The sequence below is a fragment of the Tauraco erythrolophus genome, chromosome 2, assembly GCF_009769465.1.
Source record: "Tauraco erythrolophus isolate bTauEry1 chromosome 2, bTauEry1.pri, whole genome shotgun sequence".
Taxonomy (NCBI): Eukaryota; Metazoa; Chordata; class Aves; order Musophagiformes; family Musophagidae; genus Tauraco; species Tauraco erythrolophus.
The window spans coordinates 74,375,243-74,393,757 of NC_141466.1; the positions used below are offsets into that span (position 1 = coordinate 74,375,243).

An 18,515-nucleotide genomic window follows, 5' to 3' on the forward strand; every position below is an offset into this window, starting at 1 on the left:
CATGAAGTAAATAATGTTATAAGTGCAAACTGAGTTGTAGTAATTTCTTCTGTACCTTGAAAGAGTACAACCCTTGTACTTTGTGTTCTGAAAGGAGGCAAGCAGCCCTTGTGATCCGAGCCAGTCTCCATTAAACTCTTGTAATGCACGCTAATGCAATGTTCCTAAGGGAATGCCATGGTGATATTTATCCTCGGCCCGCCTGCTAAAAAAATCTCTGCCAAGCAGAAGAGGAAGCATCTGTATGCGTGGTTGAGCAGCATTTTTATGCTAGAAGATATTGGAGGGCTCTGAGAAGATTCAGATTCAGTAGGAGTTGAATTTGAGAGAAACACCTGAGGAAAGGGCATTTCGATTTTTTTTATTTAGTTTGAGGGCTTAACTTGACATTTAAAGTAATAAAACCATCTGTAAAATCATGCCTTGTCCAGGAGTGCCATTATAACCAGTTGAACTCTTCCGGATCTGATGAAATAACACATTAATTGTGATCTTAATAGATTTCCCAGGTGCTTGCTGCAATCAGACCTACCTTTTTAACGATCCTTATTGCTCATTAATTACATTTCCTCTCTTAATTTCTCTATTTCTTTCCTATTCCTTGAGGAGTATGGAAACCAGCATAACTAATCACCTCTGAATTATGCATGTGAATCACCCCAGAAACAAGTGGTTGGGATCTTTCTTTAGGTCAAGAGGCCATTTTAGACAGAGAATAATTTCTCATTGTGGTAGGGACTTATTGTGAACTTCAGTACAGCCAGAGGCTGTGTGTAATAACTAGCTCTTAGGCAGGAATTCTCATTCTAAACTAATTAACATGTCCTAAATCCTAAACTACTGTAAATGAGAAATAATTTGAGATGACTGACTCACTTGATAACTCTTTTCTTTCCTATTAAATGTATTGAAACTCTCTGAGAGCTCTATCAAATGGACTGCAATTAACCTAACACTCTGACTGCTATGATGGATATTATTTTTCTCTTACCATGTCATATTAGGACATAAGTTTCAAGTTTAAAGGCGTTACTTGGAGAAATGTATTATTTATACACAGTGCGATTGCAATGGAGTTGTGATATGTAAATGGGAATACAATTAGAAGTAGAATGTGTGGCTAAAACTGGTATCTGTTTTCTTTAATATACTAATTAAATACAATTGTTTACCAAATGATTAATGAATAGCACTCCACAGAAGACTCTCAGCATATCAAAATGGAACATTGGGATCCTGATCCACACTATTTTTTGTTGCCTTGAATGGGATTTAGTTCAGTTTTCCTCCAGATGTGGGCCTTTCTTTGGCTTATCTGTAAAATCAGTGGTCTACTCCATCTTTGGATCTATCTCCGTTTCCTAAGTATCGGAAATTTTTGGTTCACAGAAACAATATTACATGTGATCAGCATATACCTTCAGTTTTTGTAGATCTATAGAGCAAGTCATGTATTCTTTGTTTATCTTCAACTAACTGTGATCTTGCAAGGATTTAGGAAGTGTACAAAGAATCCAGACCTTGACTGTTGCATTCCTCCTTGTGGAACCCAAAAGGAAGGATTAGGAAAAAATGTACATTTCTTTACAAGGAATTTTCTAAAGAGTAATGAATGGTGAATGCCAATGGTATAGTGACCCACTTCATTGATACAGTGAACCTAAAGGTAGCAGGAAACACATTTATTGTTTTGCTGCAGGATTTTCAACTCATTTTCATTTCCACTGGAAAGTCCAAGACCTGCCAAGAATTAGAATATGCAAGTGTGTGGGAATATACATGTATGTGTTGTTATGTACACTGAGTGAGTTAATAAACATGCAGAAAAGCACGTTTTTCCATTAGTATTTGATTCATCATGCAACACTGAAAATGGTAATATGTGTTTCACTTTTCTACCTTAAAATGTAGACTTCCTTAGTTTTGAGTGATATTTCTGTGTGTATGATATTACACTTTCTATGGAAGTATTTTGTGACCCAAGACATTGATTATTCTCTACATCTCTGCATTTACGGATAGTTTTAGAAAAGTAAAATCAGTACAGATACAATATTGACAACTCTCTAAGTTTCTCTGTATGTGAAAATCTACACAACAAAACAGCCAAAATGAAGCTCAGTTAGAGATTGCCAAATAAAAGACATCTATAATGAAAAGCTTTACTATTTGTTGATATGCGACTGTCTTGCATGTTGAATTGGAATATAACACTCAGATCCTTTGGATATTCAAGATCTAATCCTTGCTGTCACAGGAAAACCACTTCAAATTATCGAATTCATAAATGTACTAAATTTATGAAGTACCAGTTTAAAATTCAATTTGGAACATCCTTCCAGAATTTCAGCTATGTTCGTGAGAAACTTCATCTCATTTCTCATCTAAATTTATTCTTTGCTAATTTACACAAACTTAGTTTCCCACAAGCACTATCCTTTTTGTTTAAATAGCTTTCCTTCTCCTATGTGTTTATCCTTGATTAATTTATGGAAGGAAATTGTGTCAACTTTAAACTGTCCTGTTATTTTGAAGTCGCAGGTAAAAAAATAAAAATAAAAAATAAGAAAAAAAAGAAAAAAGAAAAGAAAAGAAAAATCCAATTCACTAAGCTACTCTTTTTAAAAATATATATACATTGTGTGCTTATTATAATACTCCATGGACAAATACAAAAGCAGTTGTTTTGATTGCATCATATAGTTATAGGCACAGCTTCTTATGTCTACAGGTATAAAGAAATCTTTTTAATATCTTTGTAAGTAAAAGAAATTTAACCAGGACTATGAAGTGTCAGGAAATGCATGGAAGCACAATCTTCATTATAATTATATGCACCTCCACACTATTATTTTGTACATAAGTAATAACAGTGTCCTCCACCCAAGACGTGGGCATATCTATTGTAGGACTGGAGAAGGGATCACATTTGTTCAACATCAGAGAAGTACCGCGTGGCTTTGACAGGCTGTGAATGCAGTGTTTACTCCTGTAAGACACAATAATTCAGAGAAATCATAGATGTGATGAGTCTTTCATCAAAGTAGAAAGATAATGGTGTATCTGGAAAAAACTTTGCTTGGAACATATTCCCCAAATATATTCTAGACTGGAGATAAGTGGTTCGTTAATTAAACAAATTGTCTCCCAACCCAATCAAGTTGTTAGAGGTACTTTTCAAAATCCAGTCTTGTGGAGTTCGGCTGCTGGCAGTCAATACTAGCAAAAAGAAAACAAGATTAAAAGCATTCATTCACCTGGGTTACAGCGCTTTAGGAAGTCTAAATAAATTTTTGTATGTGTGTTTGAATGGCTCGGCTTAAAACCTTCTGCCACTACCAAGTACAGATAGAGCATAAGCTTTTTCCGTTTACTTTTATTTGGTTTCATTTTGTTTCCTTGTGCAAAACATTAGCAATGTGTTCCAGTTTAAGCTTGTATCTAAGCTGCAGAATGCAAAGGAAAAATGTCAGCTCCACAACCTGTCCCTGGTAACTTAATGTTTGTATAATTTACTTAAAATTATTGTCCAAATGAAATTATTTAATCAATACATTTCTGAAAAGCCATAATAGAAGAAACAGGTCAAAAAGCAGAAGTAAAATTATGAATTAACTTTTCCTGTTAGCTGTGTTGTATCTGGGCAATTACTCCAAGAGGTGTGTAGTGTGTATCTAGTGTATTCAAAACCAGAAGATTTTTTGCAACATACGGGCTGAAAATCTCAGGAGATTAGACCTGGTCAAGCCTCTGTTACTGAAGATGATAATGTAGAAACCGGAATAACTATCTAAATGTTTAAAAATTCTTAAAATAAGTATCAAATTTGATTTTAAAATGACTAAGGACTTGGATTGCTCTTATTTTTTTCAGCAGCAGATTCTCCCACAATGAATAATCCTCCACAAAGTTGACTCTTCTATTGTCACACGTGTACTGTGATTTTATGCAGATGAGTTATTTCTTAGTTTCTTATGAGTTATTTCTGAGTTATCTTTCAAATTCCTTTGTTTATGTCCAGTAATAGAAAGAAGCCTAAAATAATAGTGAGTACTCAAGGAAATCCACAGTATAAAGAAGTCCTAAACCAATGCAGAGCTAGCTAAAAAGAAAGCTCTTTAAGCAGTACATATGTTACAGGCTGAATTTGGAAGACTATAGTTCCTGAGCCTGTCAGGGCTCCTCTATCGACGCACAGCTCTTACAAAGTGGAATTAAACAGACTAGATAACAGCTGCCTAAAATCTGCACTAAATTTTACCAGAGCGAGTGTAGAAGTCCCTGAAACCATAATCTTTTCCACTGTTGTCTACTATTGCAGCAACAGAGTAAAGCTGGGGCAGAGGAGGTTCTCCTTCATTGATTTATTCACATTTTAATAGAAAATAATTTAATAATCTGTATGCTTTGTAATTATGTAGCATGCTGGTTTTACATTGAAGTTTATCATTCAGCAAACATAAAATTAGGATAAAACACAGTATGTCTTTGAAGCAGAATTTCTGATGAATTGCTCTCAGGGAATTGTTAAGTGGTAATGTAATTAGAAATATAAAATACAACATTTATATGGATTAGTCTTTATTACAGAGATAAATTGTCTATTGGCCATGCACTTATTTATTAATCAGATCCTGCAAACATATTTATAAAGAATAGCCAAGAAAAAGTCCTATTGAAATGTCATTTTGACTTTACCAGGTGAAGTTCTGTTTGTTCCATCACTGAAAAGCGACCTAATTAGCTCATATATTATTCCAGAACCCTTCAGAATATTGTAAATGTGGAAAAGCTATTCAATCAGGCTAAGGCCAGGGAAATGAAATTTTGAATTAGCCATTCTTTGGGAAAATACATTTAAATGGAGCCTGCAAGTTACAGAACATGCAATGCCCAATTAAATTTGATCTTTACAGAATCAAGCCCTTTCTCTATGAAAGAAGGGTACATTAAGCACTTGTATTCTCACCTGTACCGAACAGAGAATGAATCATAAATCAAAGAGCGATGACCCAAGTAGTCCACTCAGCTGGATTTCTTTATTCCTACACAGCAGTAGACTAATGATCCAGAAGGTAATCCCTGTGGTAATCCTTTAGCTATGGATGAAAGGAGACCCTCAGCCCCTCATCATCACTGGCATTACACTTCAGCATAACAATTTAATACACATGACATAAATACACAAGCGAGTGCTTGCATGGCTCTCTTCCTTCTTCCTTTTGAAACATTAATGCTGGTGACAGGTGAGTGTGTAACCTATACCACTCATTACTCACAGAGCAAGTCAAAGGACATATATCTCTCTTTATCCTAACCTTCTTGATAACCTGCTAGGATTTTGCTGTGGATTGATCTCTATTTCCCCTTCTTTAAGCTGGCAGAAGCTGGCAAAGGGCCACGAGTGCTGCTGCCATCACCTGGCTGCCCAGTACCGCAGATGACAGAAGGGCAGCATGAGAGGTATATGTCATCTCCCTCGGTTGCAGAACTAAGGAAGTTGTATTGAAAAATACATGCTATAGCCATGTAAAAGGATGCATTCAGAGATCTAGGTGAAACTATCTGATAACCAGGACATCTGTCTGTTTAAGAATCCAGTTTTCCTTTACATGCATTTTAAACTGGATTGAGCGGCTCCCCTTTTGTTCATCCCAAAAAAGGTATCATAGTTCAAGTGTTTGGTGATTCTGCTTCCTCAGCTTTCGGAAACTCAGAAATGTTTGAGAAGCAACTAAAAAAATTATCCAGACTGAAAAATCAGCTCTTCCAAGGCCCTCAAAACAGAAGCCCTCAAATTCAGTAGTCACTTTTCCAAAACGACTGCAATAAAGAAGAGACATTCAGAGTAATTTAGTAATTTTGAAAGTGAACCTGCATCTGGTAAACTATAATTTAGGAGTGTTAAACTCCCTCTGGAACATGATCCCGCTGGGTATGGGGCTCCAGCACAGTCTCAGAAATGGAGAGTAGTTTACAAGATGAGACAGGACAGACTTTGTTTCTCTAGCCTGACACAGCAAAGGCTGGGAGAGAAATGCAGTTTATAAGTACCTCTAGGAATACAACTCCCTGAGAAGAGTACTGATACTCTTACATTGAGGATGTTAGGAAGGTAACAATGGTTGGTGAGGTATCTGTCAACCATTTAGGCTGCCAGTTAAAAGAAGATTCCCAAAGAGTACAGCCACTAGATTCAGAAGCTGCAATGCAGCAACACAATTAGGGGACTAACATTCCAGCTGTACTGCTGATGGAGAGTGTTAAGTTAATGAATGGATTTGCATGATGTGAGGTCCTCAGATAGCAAGAGATTACTTTTTCTTTCTTATTAAAGCAAGTACTTTTTTGAAGACACAGTCTTCACCTGCTCTATCTCAACATTTACCAGTTTCTTCTTCTTTCTTACTAAATGCTTGATTTCTCAAGACCGGAGCTCTGGCACCAGCTTTGTAATGCCGAGAACAATACACTGCTCTGGAAGGAATCACCAGATGGAACTGAAACCATTGGCACCAAATCTAGAATTTTTCAAACTCCTCTTGCTTTTTAACCAAGATTATGCATAAATTAAATATCCCTAGCTCTGTCATGAAGAGTCTTCCTAGAACACAGCAGTTTACTTTCTACACTCCCTAATAAGAGGCAAAATTGCTTGCTTAAAACAGTGTGCAGATGTTCTGGCTGTGATTATAAAAAGAAGGATTGGCTGAAAGACAAAGATGAGCTGTGTTAGAATTGCAACAAATGGTGATAAGGCATCTATCAAACATACTTGTGACCACTTCCAGTAAAAAGGCGTTCAATGGTACATAAAATAAGCGAACAACTAGGAGCCACACGGGCTTCATATAGTTGATTTCTTCTCTTCATGTCCAGGCTAGTTCCAGAAAAGATCAAGAAAATGCACCTTAGGCACCAACCTCACATGCAATCTTTTAAGCATATTACCCTGTGCAAAACTCTATCAAGTACTAAATACTTCATTCAGTGGGGAAGAATAAGATCTTTTTTCTCCTTTTTCTCCCTCATTATTGAAACAACTCCATTCTTTCCCAAAACCATACTGTATTGAAAATATTATTCTCACCATGCCAATGTTGATATTTAGATAAGAGAATTATATTTTTCACTGTAGCATTATGATTTATGTCATTTTCATCTTAATCTTTGAATAATCAGTCATATTTTTATTTACAAATGTTTGTTAATTTAGTTATTGAAAACACTTATCCTCACAAGGGAAAGTTATTTTTTCCTGCCCTACTAAGTGACCTGCATGTGTCTGTGCATAAAACTGAAAATCTTTCCCGTTTGTTTACTTCAGAAGCAGAAGATGCATCAAATTATTCTTCGGACTTTTCTAAAGATTGATGTAAAAGACCAGTGTCTAGTTTCCTGCCTCCAATCGTAAAACAGCTTGTTAACCTGGCAAGCGATTTGTCTGTGGCCATTCCAAAACAGAAAGGAGAACAGCTGAAAATATCGTAGCTGCCCGAGCCAGCGCCAGCCCCAAGGGGCCACATGTTCTGTTTGATGTTTCCAAGGAAAGGTCAGCCTCCTGAGCCAGTCACAAACCGAACAGGAAATCTCCAGTGGGAAGTCAGGGGCTGGTTTTGAGCAGGACAGGTTGCTCCTGCAAATATGGTTGTGCCAGGTTCTCTGCAATACTCATCTCCATAACCAAGACTGGCAGTTATTATATTGCTGCACTATAAATTTAATGTCTGCTGCAATTGCTCCTCTCAAAAACATAGGTATACATTCAGACACTAGCTTTGCAAGCCGAAGGTAAGAGTATTAGCAAAGAGAAATGAAGCCTGTGGTAACTGAAAGAGGGAGACAGAAAACAAGGAAAAATAAAGGAACTAGTGGAAAGTATAGGTAGTATCACAAGAGGCAATGGACGGCCCTTTCCATCTACCTTTCCCTAATGCTTTGCAAGCAAATAAATTTTCCTGTGTACATACATCTCTTCCCAAAAGGTCTTTGGGGAGAATTCAATATTCCTGCACATGAAGTTGTGCCTATGCTTTGGATCCAATTTACCCATTTTTACGTTTTTAAACAGAAATTCTGTCTCAGACTTTCAGGTGGAACTAATATTCATAGCCCCTCAAACCCATTTAAAATATCAGAGGAGCTGTTAGGTTTTAATTCATTTTAATGTGTTTTGATCAACTGTAATTTTAAAATGTTTTGTCAATTTTTGTAATTCTCTCGGTCTTCTACACAATCCTGAGGATTGCTTTTGAGTGGGTGATAATTGTACAGGTGCACACAAGCATGCAAATCCTCCTCTCTGTGGACTCAGGACCAGAAAATATCCCCTTTCAGTGCTGGTAAAGATGCACTTAAAGATGATTCTGTCCCTTTCTTTAAGAGCTCCATAGGGTAGGTCCAAAAAGCAAACTCTATTCAATAAAAAAAAAAATTAGTTCTATCCTCTATGATTATAGATATTCCTACCCCTTGTTAGAAGTGAAATTCTGGAGAAACATGATGAAATGTTTCTTTACATATACCCCAATAACCCTTCACAGTTTTATTCCTTCCTCCCCAGTGGTTGCACTCTCTCTGCCAGTGATGCTCTTCTAAATCTCCTGGGTATTTGGTTTCCTCCTAGCAGTCCTCTTGACACTCGCTTTGGAGCTTCCCCTTTCATTCCCCTAATTAATGTAACACTTTGATTTCACTCTTATGACATTTTGCAGGTGGGTTGTAAGATTGGTGACATGTGTCAAGATTCATTGACAGACTGAAAATTGATTTCATTCAGAGAAATATTGCAATTTTCTCTTCAATTTCATCATTTAACCTTACCATAACCACTTGCCTGTGGAGCTGAAGCGAACAATGTTACGTCTTCCATAAACTAGTCTCAATGTATTAATTGGGCCTTTTATCTCCCACAGAATGTCAAAAGTTGCTATGACACGTCAAAAGCCATCCTGTAGCACAAATAGCAAGTCAAGTATATTATTTTGGAGGTTAATATCTCTCCTTTCAGTGCTATGTTTTGCTAAAATGTACATAAAATTTTGCATGCCTTTTAGAATGTCTCTATTTCCTAACCCTCTGAGGAAGCTATCACAGGATTATTTTAGTTATTACAACACAGATATTAATTTTGTATTTCATTGTATAGGTACACACATATGTTTTCCTAATAAACATCCCTTTTTTCTGTAACCTACTCCATCTCCATTATAACAGAGAAACTAGACATTTTAAAGGTTCTGCAGTTTACCACGGGGAACAAAATATTGTGGAGATTAAACACTAGACATGGAAGATAAGCTCTTCCATCAGATGTTTTATTGGTAAACCTGAAATAAATAAAAAAGGCAAATTTGGAAAAAAAAAAAGATTTCTGGAATTATGGAATCAAAAATTAGATCCCTCCAATTTTTGTTATTTTGAGTGAATGAACATTATGCATATTTAAACCAAAAGTTCTGTGTATGAAGATCACATGCAGCTTTTCTTCTGGTTAATTTTTTCACTTACTTTTTTAAAGATATCACAGAAATCCTAACAAAGTTCAAACTACGCTGAAGACAATTCCAATTAAGTACTACATCATCAGTCTGTTAGTACCCTGCAAGTATTTACAAACCCATTTTTGCACTCAAATTTTCATAATAAGATAGGAATCAAGAGTGGAACACCATTAGACTATCACTTTTCAAGAGAAGACTTCATAACTATGTCTAACTTTTGTGAACCATTCATCGGCTTGGGCTAAAATAAATTCTGTCAAGGCTAGAGAGAAATAGCAATAATAGCATCTGATCTGTGCAAGCTGGTTTTCTTTTGACATGCAGCTGCCAATACTCAAAAAAAATTTGCAAATCGGAAAGCTACATATTTATGAGAACTAGTCTCCATAAAACTCAAATTTTATCATGTTTGAAACTTCCTTTTAAATGAGGACAGTAAACTTGCAAGTGAAACTTGTAAATCAGTTTTATCACTGTCTATGTGTGCATATGTATGATATATAAATATACTTGAAATTCCAAATTGAACTTGTAAGTAGGTCTGATAAGTTTTTCTACTTCAAATTTCATCTCTTTCTAGGAGGTAGGAGGAGAGTCATGAGAGTATTATGGCTGGTACCGTGCACGAATATGCATTTTGTATGTTGTGCATGCAGTACTGCACACTTTCCTTACTGCAATGGAACTATCTGTCCTTATAATAGTAAATAATTCTTTAGAAAATGATCCAATCAGTTAAATTTACAATTTTAATAAAATACAACTAGATTCTGATTCACAGTAACAATGAATCAGCTGCAAATTTCCAGTTCCATACTAAGCTCCAGGATATAAAGCTAAAGAAATAGGGACTGGAGACTTACTTGCTCGTTTTTCCAATATAACATGGTATATCTTAGTTAAAAAAAATCTTCCTCTATTACTATAGTAGAAACAGCACTTCCTGGGACCATGACTCTTCCACGTACCTGTAACACTGATTCAAACCAGTAATAGTTTGCCATGATAATAAAATGATTTATTGTCTGCATATTCTGTAAATTACATTCATTGTGAAAAAATAGTAGTGTCTTCAGATCTGTTTTATATATAAGGAATATTTTCATCATCAAAGCTACAGACAACTAAATGTAGAATAACTGGTGACTTTAGGCATCAAAGGAATCTTTGCATGCTTTGTCAGCTGCAAAATGTCTAAAACACGGCTGACAATAAAGGATACATTTCTGGTCTTAATATAATTTGTATATTGTGAAAAATTAAAAATGTGAACACGAAGGAAAGATGATGTCAGAGGCCAACTAATTTGTAATGCTTTTTGTTTTCTCTAGTTGTTTGGTAAGCTGCTAGAAAAGTGTTCCCTTTTGCTTAGCAGTAACCTTCAGAGATCTTCATAATGCATTATTACATGCTTTGCACATTTTTCCTCCCATTTTTATACTTGTTTATGAAGCTGTCTAGAAATGTATCCCTATTATCATACAGGCTTATCATACAGTTGTACCACACCTAAAATAAGCCAATTAATTAGTAATGATGGGCTCTTTTCAGCTGCACACTCGTTTTCAAATGAATTTATTGAAGTAAAGGATTTACAGCGTATGGACTCACAGACTTCTCATGAGTTAAACTGGCATCCATATGTACAGCTTTCAGCAGAGAACTCTAGAGTAATATTTACAATGTAAATATCAACTTTCATTACATAAGAAACAAATATATCACAACTTTCACTTCACAACATATTTGTTCTGGTTTGATGACTAAAGTCATCTCTTTGAAATACTATGTGGAACTCAAAAATAACTCGTTCTTGTCATAGACTTTATCAGGTGTCCTTCAGAGGTCCTGAAAAGCAAAGGAGAAATAGGTTCTAAAAGCCATTTTTGTAAGCAGTTGCATCATGAGGTCTATAAAAGCAGACAAGACAAGAAGTAACACTTGATATAAAACAATTTCTGCACTTGGGGCTGACGAGCATGAGACAGAGCTATTCGCAGGAGCTCGCTGGGCATTACAGCCAGCAGACATAGCTGGAGGAGGAGGAAGATTGAAGGATTAGGCAAAAATGTTACTGCATATCGGCCTGCAACACAGAACTGCTCACTTTGAAAACAATCGTTATCTCTGAGATGGGTACACAAATTCAGTTTCCTTGATGCGCATCACCTCAGCAACTGGGCACTGCCATAAAATGCCGATACTGAATAAGCGATTCACCTATAGGAAGATCCAGCACACTTATACAGTTCATAAAAAAAGGAAAGGACTGAAAATATTTCCAGGAAGGTGTCCACGACCTGATGCACCACTACTCTCTCACTTAGTCAATGCCAGAAGTTTTAGAAGGTGCAAAATCCAGGAGCAGATATTTTTGCAATAATCTTGTTTAGAAAGAACTTTTTTTTCCTGAATCTCATCACTTGCAAGTTGTTTTGCTTCTTGAGGCATAACAGTTTATGTTCTTTCTAATCTTTGGGAACTTTAGAGGAACTGCTACATTTGTGGAAAGCAAAAGAGTATTTTCTTTCAGTCTTGGAAGGAAACAACATTTTGAAGAAATGTCTTGTCTTTTATTTCCCTCCCCACTCCCACCCCCCAAAAAAAAAGTTATCTTCAAAAGTAGCCTTTTTTCTTACTTGTGGTTGAGACATAGCTGAATGCCAAAACCATCCTATCATCAATTTCATAATACACTTTTTAGCATACCAAGCCCTATTCACTTCTATGTTACCCTTTCAATTTTATGTCCCTGCAAGTGCTGTGATGTAGAAGGGTTTACATTTCAGTAAACCAAAGAAGCATATTTGTGAATGATTTTAGAAAAATAGTAGTAGCTAAATGGAAAACAGTAACTGTAATATTTGTATATCAGATGATGTCTCTGCAGCACACCTTAGATGGGAGTCAAGACCTTTCTTAATGCTTAGGGTTCATGTTGCTGATCCTCTTAGTTCTAGAGGCAACTTCCTCTTAATGAAATAGACGTTAAACAAAATGTGCAGCTTTTTTTTTTAATTAAAAGAAATATCCTTGAGTTTGTTCTCTGAAGAAACAATAATCTTTGTAATAAAAGATGAGTCAATTCTGGTTTTATGCTGCAGTCTACACAAGCTGAAACACCCAAGTGAGTTAGGTGCATTATTAACAGCACCATTTAATTAGGAATTTTCAATAATAGCAATCTTGGGATAAAATAATTATTGTTATTAAAATGGTTATTATATTCAGACACAATCCTTGAAGAAGCATGCAGCATTTCATGGAACATGGCTCTTTCCTAGATGGTTCTGCTTTTCTGATAGGCCACACCATGTATGATTAATCTCATTTTATGGGGTCAGTCAAGTAACAGATATCAAGAGGAAAGAAATTGGGCATACCAGTGGGAGGTGGCTCAGCAGCTCATCTACAGAATCATAGTTTTCTGAAAAGGAAGGTTCAAGAAGTTCTGCTTCATCTCGAAGTTTAGCAGGGTTTAGCTCTTCCTGGCTGTTGCAGATCAGAAACAAGTTTTATTGCTCTCAGAAGAAAAAGCAAACAAGCAAGCAAAGCATTCTTCTCACTGTAGCTACTGCACGTTTTGTTACACTTCTAGCAAAGTTTTATAAACCACATGAAATAGCATGTTTAACAGATGAAGAGACATGATATTTAAAAGCAGTTGTCTAAATGACTGAATATACAAACAGAATATAAGCTCTACAAGAACATATGCTGGCCCTTCTCACCTATACTGATTAGATCTTTCTGGGACTTCTAAATTTTCATTTTATATGCCTACTTAAAGGCAAATTTTCTTTATAAAATTGTTGTGTATGTTACATAGGTCTGTGGATTTTCCTTTAAGAGACTTTTTCAATAAATAAATCCATTTTAAGAATCTGTCAGAAGCCTTTTAAAATTGCCAGATGCTGTCTCCTCTTTATTTTTTTATTCTGATCTGATTGTAGTGTCTGTTCCAGTCTGGAAGAACACGCTGTCTGTATTTGAAAACCACGTTATAAACTGCATTATAAAGTCATTAATGTTCATTGCCTTTTGTTTGTCCTCTTTGTATACATATGAGGGCATAAATCTTTTCTGTCTTAATACCATACAAGTATGGAAACAATATATATGTGCTTTCTTGTAGTACCTTCTTTTTCCAGTTAAAACTGAGTTTAAGTATTTCTTCACAGCCATCTGCTTTCGAAAGCGGCTGTAGTTGTCAGTGAAGACAGCGTCAGAGTGGCGTTTGACAGGACTGTCCTGGGAGCTGGCAATACAACAATTACAAAGAAAGAATTAATCGACGATATCTGTTTAAAGGAAGAGATCATTAAATGAGTGAAACAAGCTCTACGATGTTGATTAGCTAAATAAAATCAAATTCTCATTTCAGCTTTCATTTCCAAGTATGACCTTGGATCTTCCTTCTGTTGAAAAGAAGCCACTGCTGCTATTGCTTTCTACGTATTTTAGTAACAAGGATCAAATTCTAAGGATTCTAAGGATTTTTGGGCACACCTTCTACTGATTTCTTTCTCCTGCTCAACTTTGCCATGGCCCGTGTAATTATGATCCATACTCAGGGATTTCTAGAGTCCCTGTTTCAGGAATTCTGCAGGATCAAATGGCTGAGTATAGATCTCGTGACTCCCTCCTATCTGTTCTCATATCCCAGGTCACTTTTTCTAATAAACTGACTTTATTCTGATTTCTATGATTTGCGTACATACATTTTAGTACAATGCCAAGGTGCAGGCTGGTTTAAGTCACATTAAGCTCTTACAGGACCTGATCACTGTTTGTATTGAACTCAGTGAGGTCGGAGCCTGCTTCTGGGGAAAATAAGAGTGTAGCATCACATACATAGCTACAAATGCTTGTTTTAAGCAGGTATCAGGAGACAAAATACACCTTGTGAAATCCAGACTTGGAGGCCTATTTTTTATGCACGATCCTGGGAAGCCTCAGAGTGTTCTGCTTTAAATGATCTATGTTAGTGTAGAGCATGTGAGAAACTGGTACTACGTGTTCTGGAACAAAGGCAGCATTGACATAAATGCAAGACCTAATTTTCACTCAGCTTTTGAGCAGATGAAGTAGGCACTCAAAGGAACTATCATACTGGGTCAGATCACAGTATTCTACTATTCCGTTCCCAAGAGTGCCCAGTAGCTGCTGCTTAGGGATACAAAAACAAGGCAAATATATAGTGATCCTTCCCAGCATCCTGCGACCATTAGTTTATGAATGTCGTGGTCTGGAAGTTGCATCCAAATCCCTTGTCTACGGATTTGCCTCATTCTTTTTTGAATCCTGTAATACAGATCTCTCAAACATCTGGCAATGTGCTCTACAGTAGGAAAAAAAATCATCCCTTTTTGTTTTCACTGTAAAGCAATTGTTTCTTAATTTCATTGAGCATTCCCCTGTTGTTATGTAAGTACTGAGTAATCAAACATTTCGTATTTATTTTTGCCATTCATCTGCCAAGCTAGTAAAAACACTACTAGAGAAAAAAAAATCAGCAAATTGGCGTGATAATCATTATAACATTGCCAGTATTTATTATGAGTGCTATGTGCAGTGTCTGTTGCTCTACCCCTCACAGCTGTATCAGGAATAAATAGTAACGTATTCACTTAGTAACAAATACCACTAAGTTGTTATATAGCATTTTCAGCTCCCCCATCATTATATCAGTTTCTCTTTTATAATCTCTAAATCGCAAAAATGAGAACTTAGGTACAGAAGGGTAAAAAATTGCCAATGAAGCCATCTAGGAGAAAAATCTACCTAATGTAAGTGTCACCTCACCTAACTCGTTTTCTAATAAGCGAATGCAGATATCTCTTCACAGCAAGTTTAGCCAAAAGATGGCTGTAGACACTGGTGAAAATTCCATCAGCATGCCTTGCATTTCTGAAATGGACAATAAATAAACTCTACAATAGAACCTGGGTTCATATCATTTTGATAATGTTCATTTTGTAAACATACTGCTTTCCTTAAGTTATCTATTGTACATATTAAATTAAGCTAATTTCATAAAACAACTTCCAGATTTTCACAATATACGTTTTAGCCCTTCCTGGGAAGTGAAAGAATTCATCATGCCAGAATGGCAACACAACCAACACTTCTGCAGACATTCCTACCGCTACGAATATTCAACCAGAGGCCATGTGGGTTTTTTCTGTAATTTATTCTTCCTTTCCTATTTATTGGTTTGCAAACACGATTGATCTTTTGGCATAATTCGAGTAGTGCATCATCATTTGTATTTATGATAATAAAGAAACTCACCTATCAATAATTCTGGACAGATCAAAATAGAATTTCTCATTTTCAGGTAGTGTGTTCTGCAAAATGTCTGATTCAGACTTTAATGACCCGTGGGCACGGTCGGGTTCACTGGCTCCATCAAATGGCATTCTGTTTCCCAGTCTGTTGAAGAAAGAAACCATGTGAAGTACAGTCAGCTGAGGACATGCAACACTTCACTGCAACTTTAATTCTGGTTTGCCTCAAAATGCACAGCTACCTACTTTAATCTGTAAGGCATTTTAAAGTAGTCGGGATAAATCAAAAATCATTTTCAGGTGTAATCCATGCTCATTGATAGAGTAATCGACATAATAGATCCTTCCCTTTAATGCATATTTGCTAGATATATTTTGTCATTGCACACAATTTATTCCAGTGAACAGTGCATAATGTATGGCAATTACAGCTCGGGTGATAAACATGAAGCTCTTGATAACAACTATATTTTATATAAACGATGGATAGAATTACCAGCCTCCACCCAAACAGAGTGAAAATAGTTCCTGTGAAGTACTTACCTTCCAATTAAGTCTTTAAACATGCATTGAAATGCACTGTGAAACAGTTCCTAGGCCTTGTCTAAAGAAAGTAAATACACCCTCAAGAACTTCAAACTAAATATAAAGTGCAGTCGTGTATCACTACATGTTTTTATTCTCTCATGTTCAAAATAATTTGCTAGTTGCAAGTTAAAAAAGATCCAAACTTAATCTTTTATAATGTATCACAGCAACTGTCCTGTATAAACCAATTTACAGTTACTCCACATTTTCGTAAACTGGTTTCTTATGATGTGTCATATTTTGTCAAGTACTATCTGACTGCATAGCAGTAGCTTGACATCAGGCATTTCTTCTGGCTGCTTCTGTCCGTGGCAGACAGCAGGCTCCCTTCGCTGTAGTGAACTCCCATAACATGCTGTTGTGCAAAAATCACATACTAAAACTAGGATAGGCTATTTTGTAGTTTTACAGTCATTATAGCTATTGTGACTACTTATATATCTGAGGTATGCAAGACTTCTGTCTGGTAAAAAAGTTAAGTTGTGTAAAATAAACCACATCAAGTCCCACCTTTTGAAAATCAGTCACTGCAGTTTTGCTATACCATTTTCCTTTGGTCTTTTTACACTTGATGTTCCTTTTAGCTAACTGTAAAACGTACCTTTTTGCCATCTGATTTAATCTACTTAGAAACTAATAACAACTTTGACAATTCAAAGCATGCAGCAGTACAAAAACTACACATAGGTCCATATGGATCACTTCCCCTCCTTCATAATTCAGGAGTTTTTAATGTGTTCGATTTTGCCTATGTATCTCTCTGCTTTTTAAAAACCGAACTCCCGAGAGAAAGGAGCTTTCCCTCAAGAAAAGCCGACATCGTTTTGATGGACAGGCATCATGTTCCGGAACACATTTTAACATCCTCCCCATATCCATCTACACACACGGTGGTCACTGCTGGCCGGATCGTGGGGTAGCAGTGCTGCTGGTGCCTCTGCAGGTGCGTGCGTGTCTGGGGGGGCTTTTAAAGGGCAGGTTCGGCGGGCACCGACCGGGCTCGGCCCCGCACTCTTGGCCGAAGCTTCAGCGCGAAGACGCGCACCTCGCCAGCTCCCGAGCGAGACCCCCGACGCGGAACGCCGTGCCGCCTGCTCGTCGCAAGAGCATAGCGGAAGACGGGCGCTTGTCACAGCCCCCCCCGACTTCCCCGCGAAGGGCGAGCCCAGGCGGGCCGGCGGCGCGGAGCGCGGCGCTGCGCGGAGCGCGGCCCTTACCGCGGGACGGGGGCGAAGGCGGCCCCCCGCGGGGGCAGCGCCCGCGCCCGCCAGCAGAGGGCGCTGAGGAGGGCGAGGGCGAGGAGGAGCGGGGAGGCGCCGCGGTGCTCCATGGCCGCCACCTGCGGAGGGAAGAGCGCAGCCGTCACCGACCGACCCTCCCGCACCCACCGGCTGGGGCATCGGGGCTTCGGAGCTTCGCCTCTGGTCGCGGAGAAACCGCCCCGGCCCCGGCCCCGGCCCCGGCCCCGGCCCCGGCCCCGGCCCCGGCCCCGGCCCCGGCTCGAGACGCCGCTGGCAGCTCCTCCGCCACGGCGACTTCGCTGCCGGCGGACGGGGGCAGCTGGCACCCCTTGAAGGAGACCCCCGGCTCGGTGTGGGGGCAGCGGCACCCGAGGTTCAGCGACCTTAAAAAAGACATATGTTTTTTCAGCGGTAAAAAAGAAAGATCCCTCCCCGGTTGCCCTGGACAGTCAGACCCGCTCTCCGCGACCCGACGGCCGGGGATCCTTCCCTGCAGGTCCGGGAGAGGAGAAGGGGAGAGGAGAGACGGGGACACCCTCCTCATCCGCTGAGACGCTGCAGCTGCGGCGGAGGGAAAGTTACTCACGGAGCCGCGAGTCCGTCGGTGGGGCTGGCTGGGCGGGCGCGGAGGGGAGCGGAGCGCTGCGCTGCTGGGGGGCTGCGCCCTTCGCCCTGCCCCGCTGCGCTGCTGCCGAGGCGGCGGCCGCGGCAGAGGATGAGGAGGAGAAGGAGGAGGAAGAAGAAGAAGAAGAAGAAGAAGAAGAAGAGGCGAGCTCTGTCCCGCCGCACACTCTGAGCTGCCCGCCGCGCCGCCGCGTTTTATAGCGTTTACTCGTTTCTGCTTCCGAAGAAGCAATCACGTTACTGGGGAGACGTCACCCTTCCCAAGGGGA

At 38.5% G+C, this 18,515-nt stretch overlaps 1 protein-coding gene across 1 annotated transcript; it reads right to left on the reverse strand.

Annotated features, from left to right (window-relative positions):
* Positions 1–11,624: 11,624 nt before the first annotated feature.
* VIP (vasoactive intestinal peptide) lies at positions 11,625–17,711 on the reverse strand. Its single transcript, XM_086625925.1, has 6 exons — positions 17,599–17,711; positions 15,798–15,938; positions 15,309–15,413; positions 13,642–13,761; positions 12,887–12,995; positions 11,625–11,723 (listed from the first exon to the last, which is right to left on the reverse strand). Exons 1-6 carry the CDS (start codon positions 17,709–17,711, stop codon positions 11,625–11,627), a joined length of 687 nt encoding a protein of 228 aa, XP_086482051.1.
* Between the last annotated feature and the right edge of the window lie 804 nt (positions 17,712–18,515).

Excerpts from the sequence above, each read along its gene's own strand:
- VIP (XM_086625925.1), bottom strand. The coding sequence starts at position 17,711 with ATGGAGCACCGCGGCGCCTCCCCGCTCCTCCTCGCCCTCGCCCTCCTC. Across the intron at positions 15,939-17,598 it reads GCCTTCGCCCCCGTCCCGCG|ACTGGGAAACAGAATGCCAT; the intron begins GTAAGGGCCGCG and ends TTTCTTCAACAG. Across the intron at positions 11,724-12,886 it reads TGCTGAGCCACCTCCCACTG|GTGAATCGCTTATTCAGTAT; the intron begins GTATGCCCAATT and ends ATCTTCCTATAG.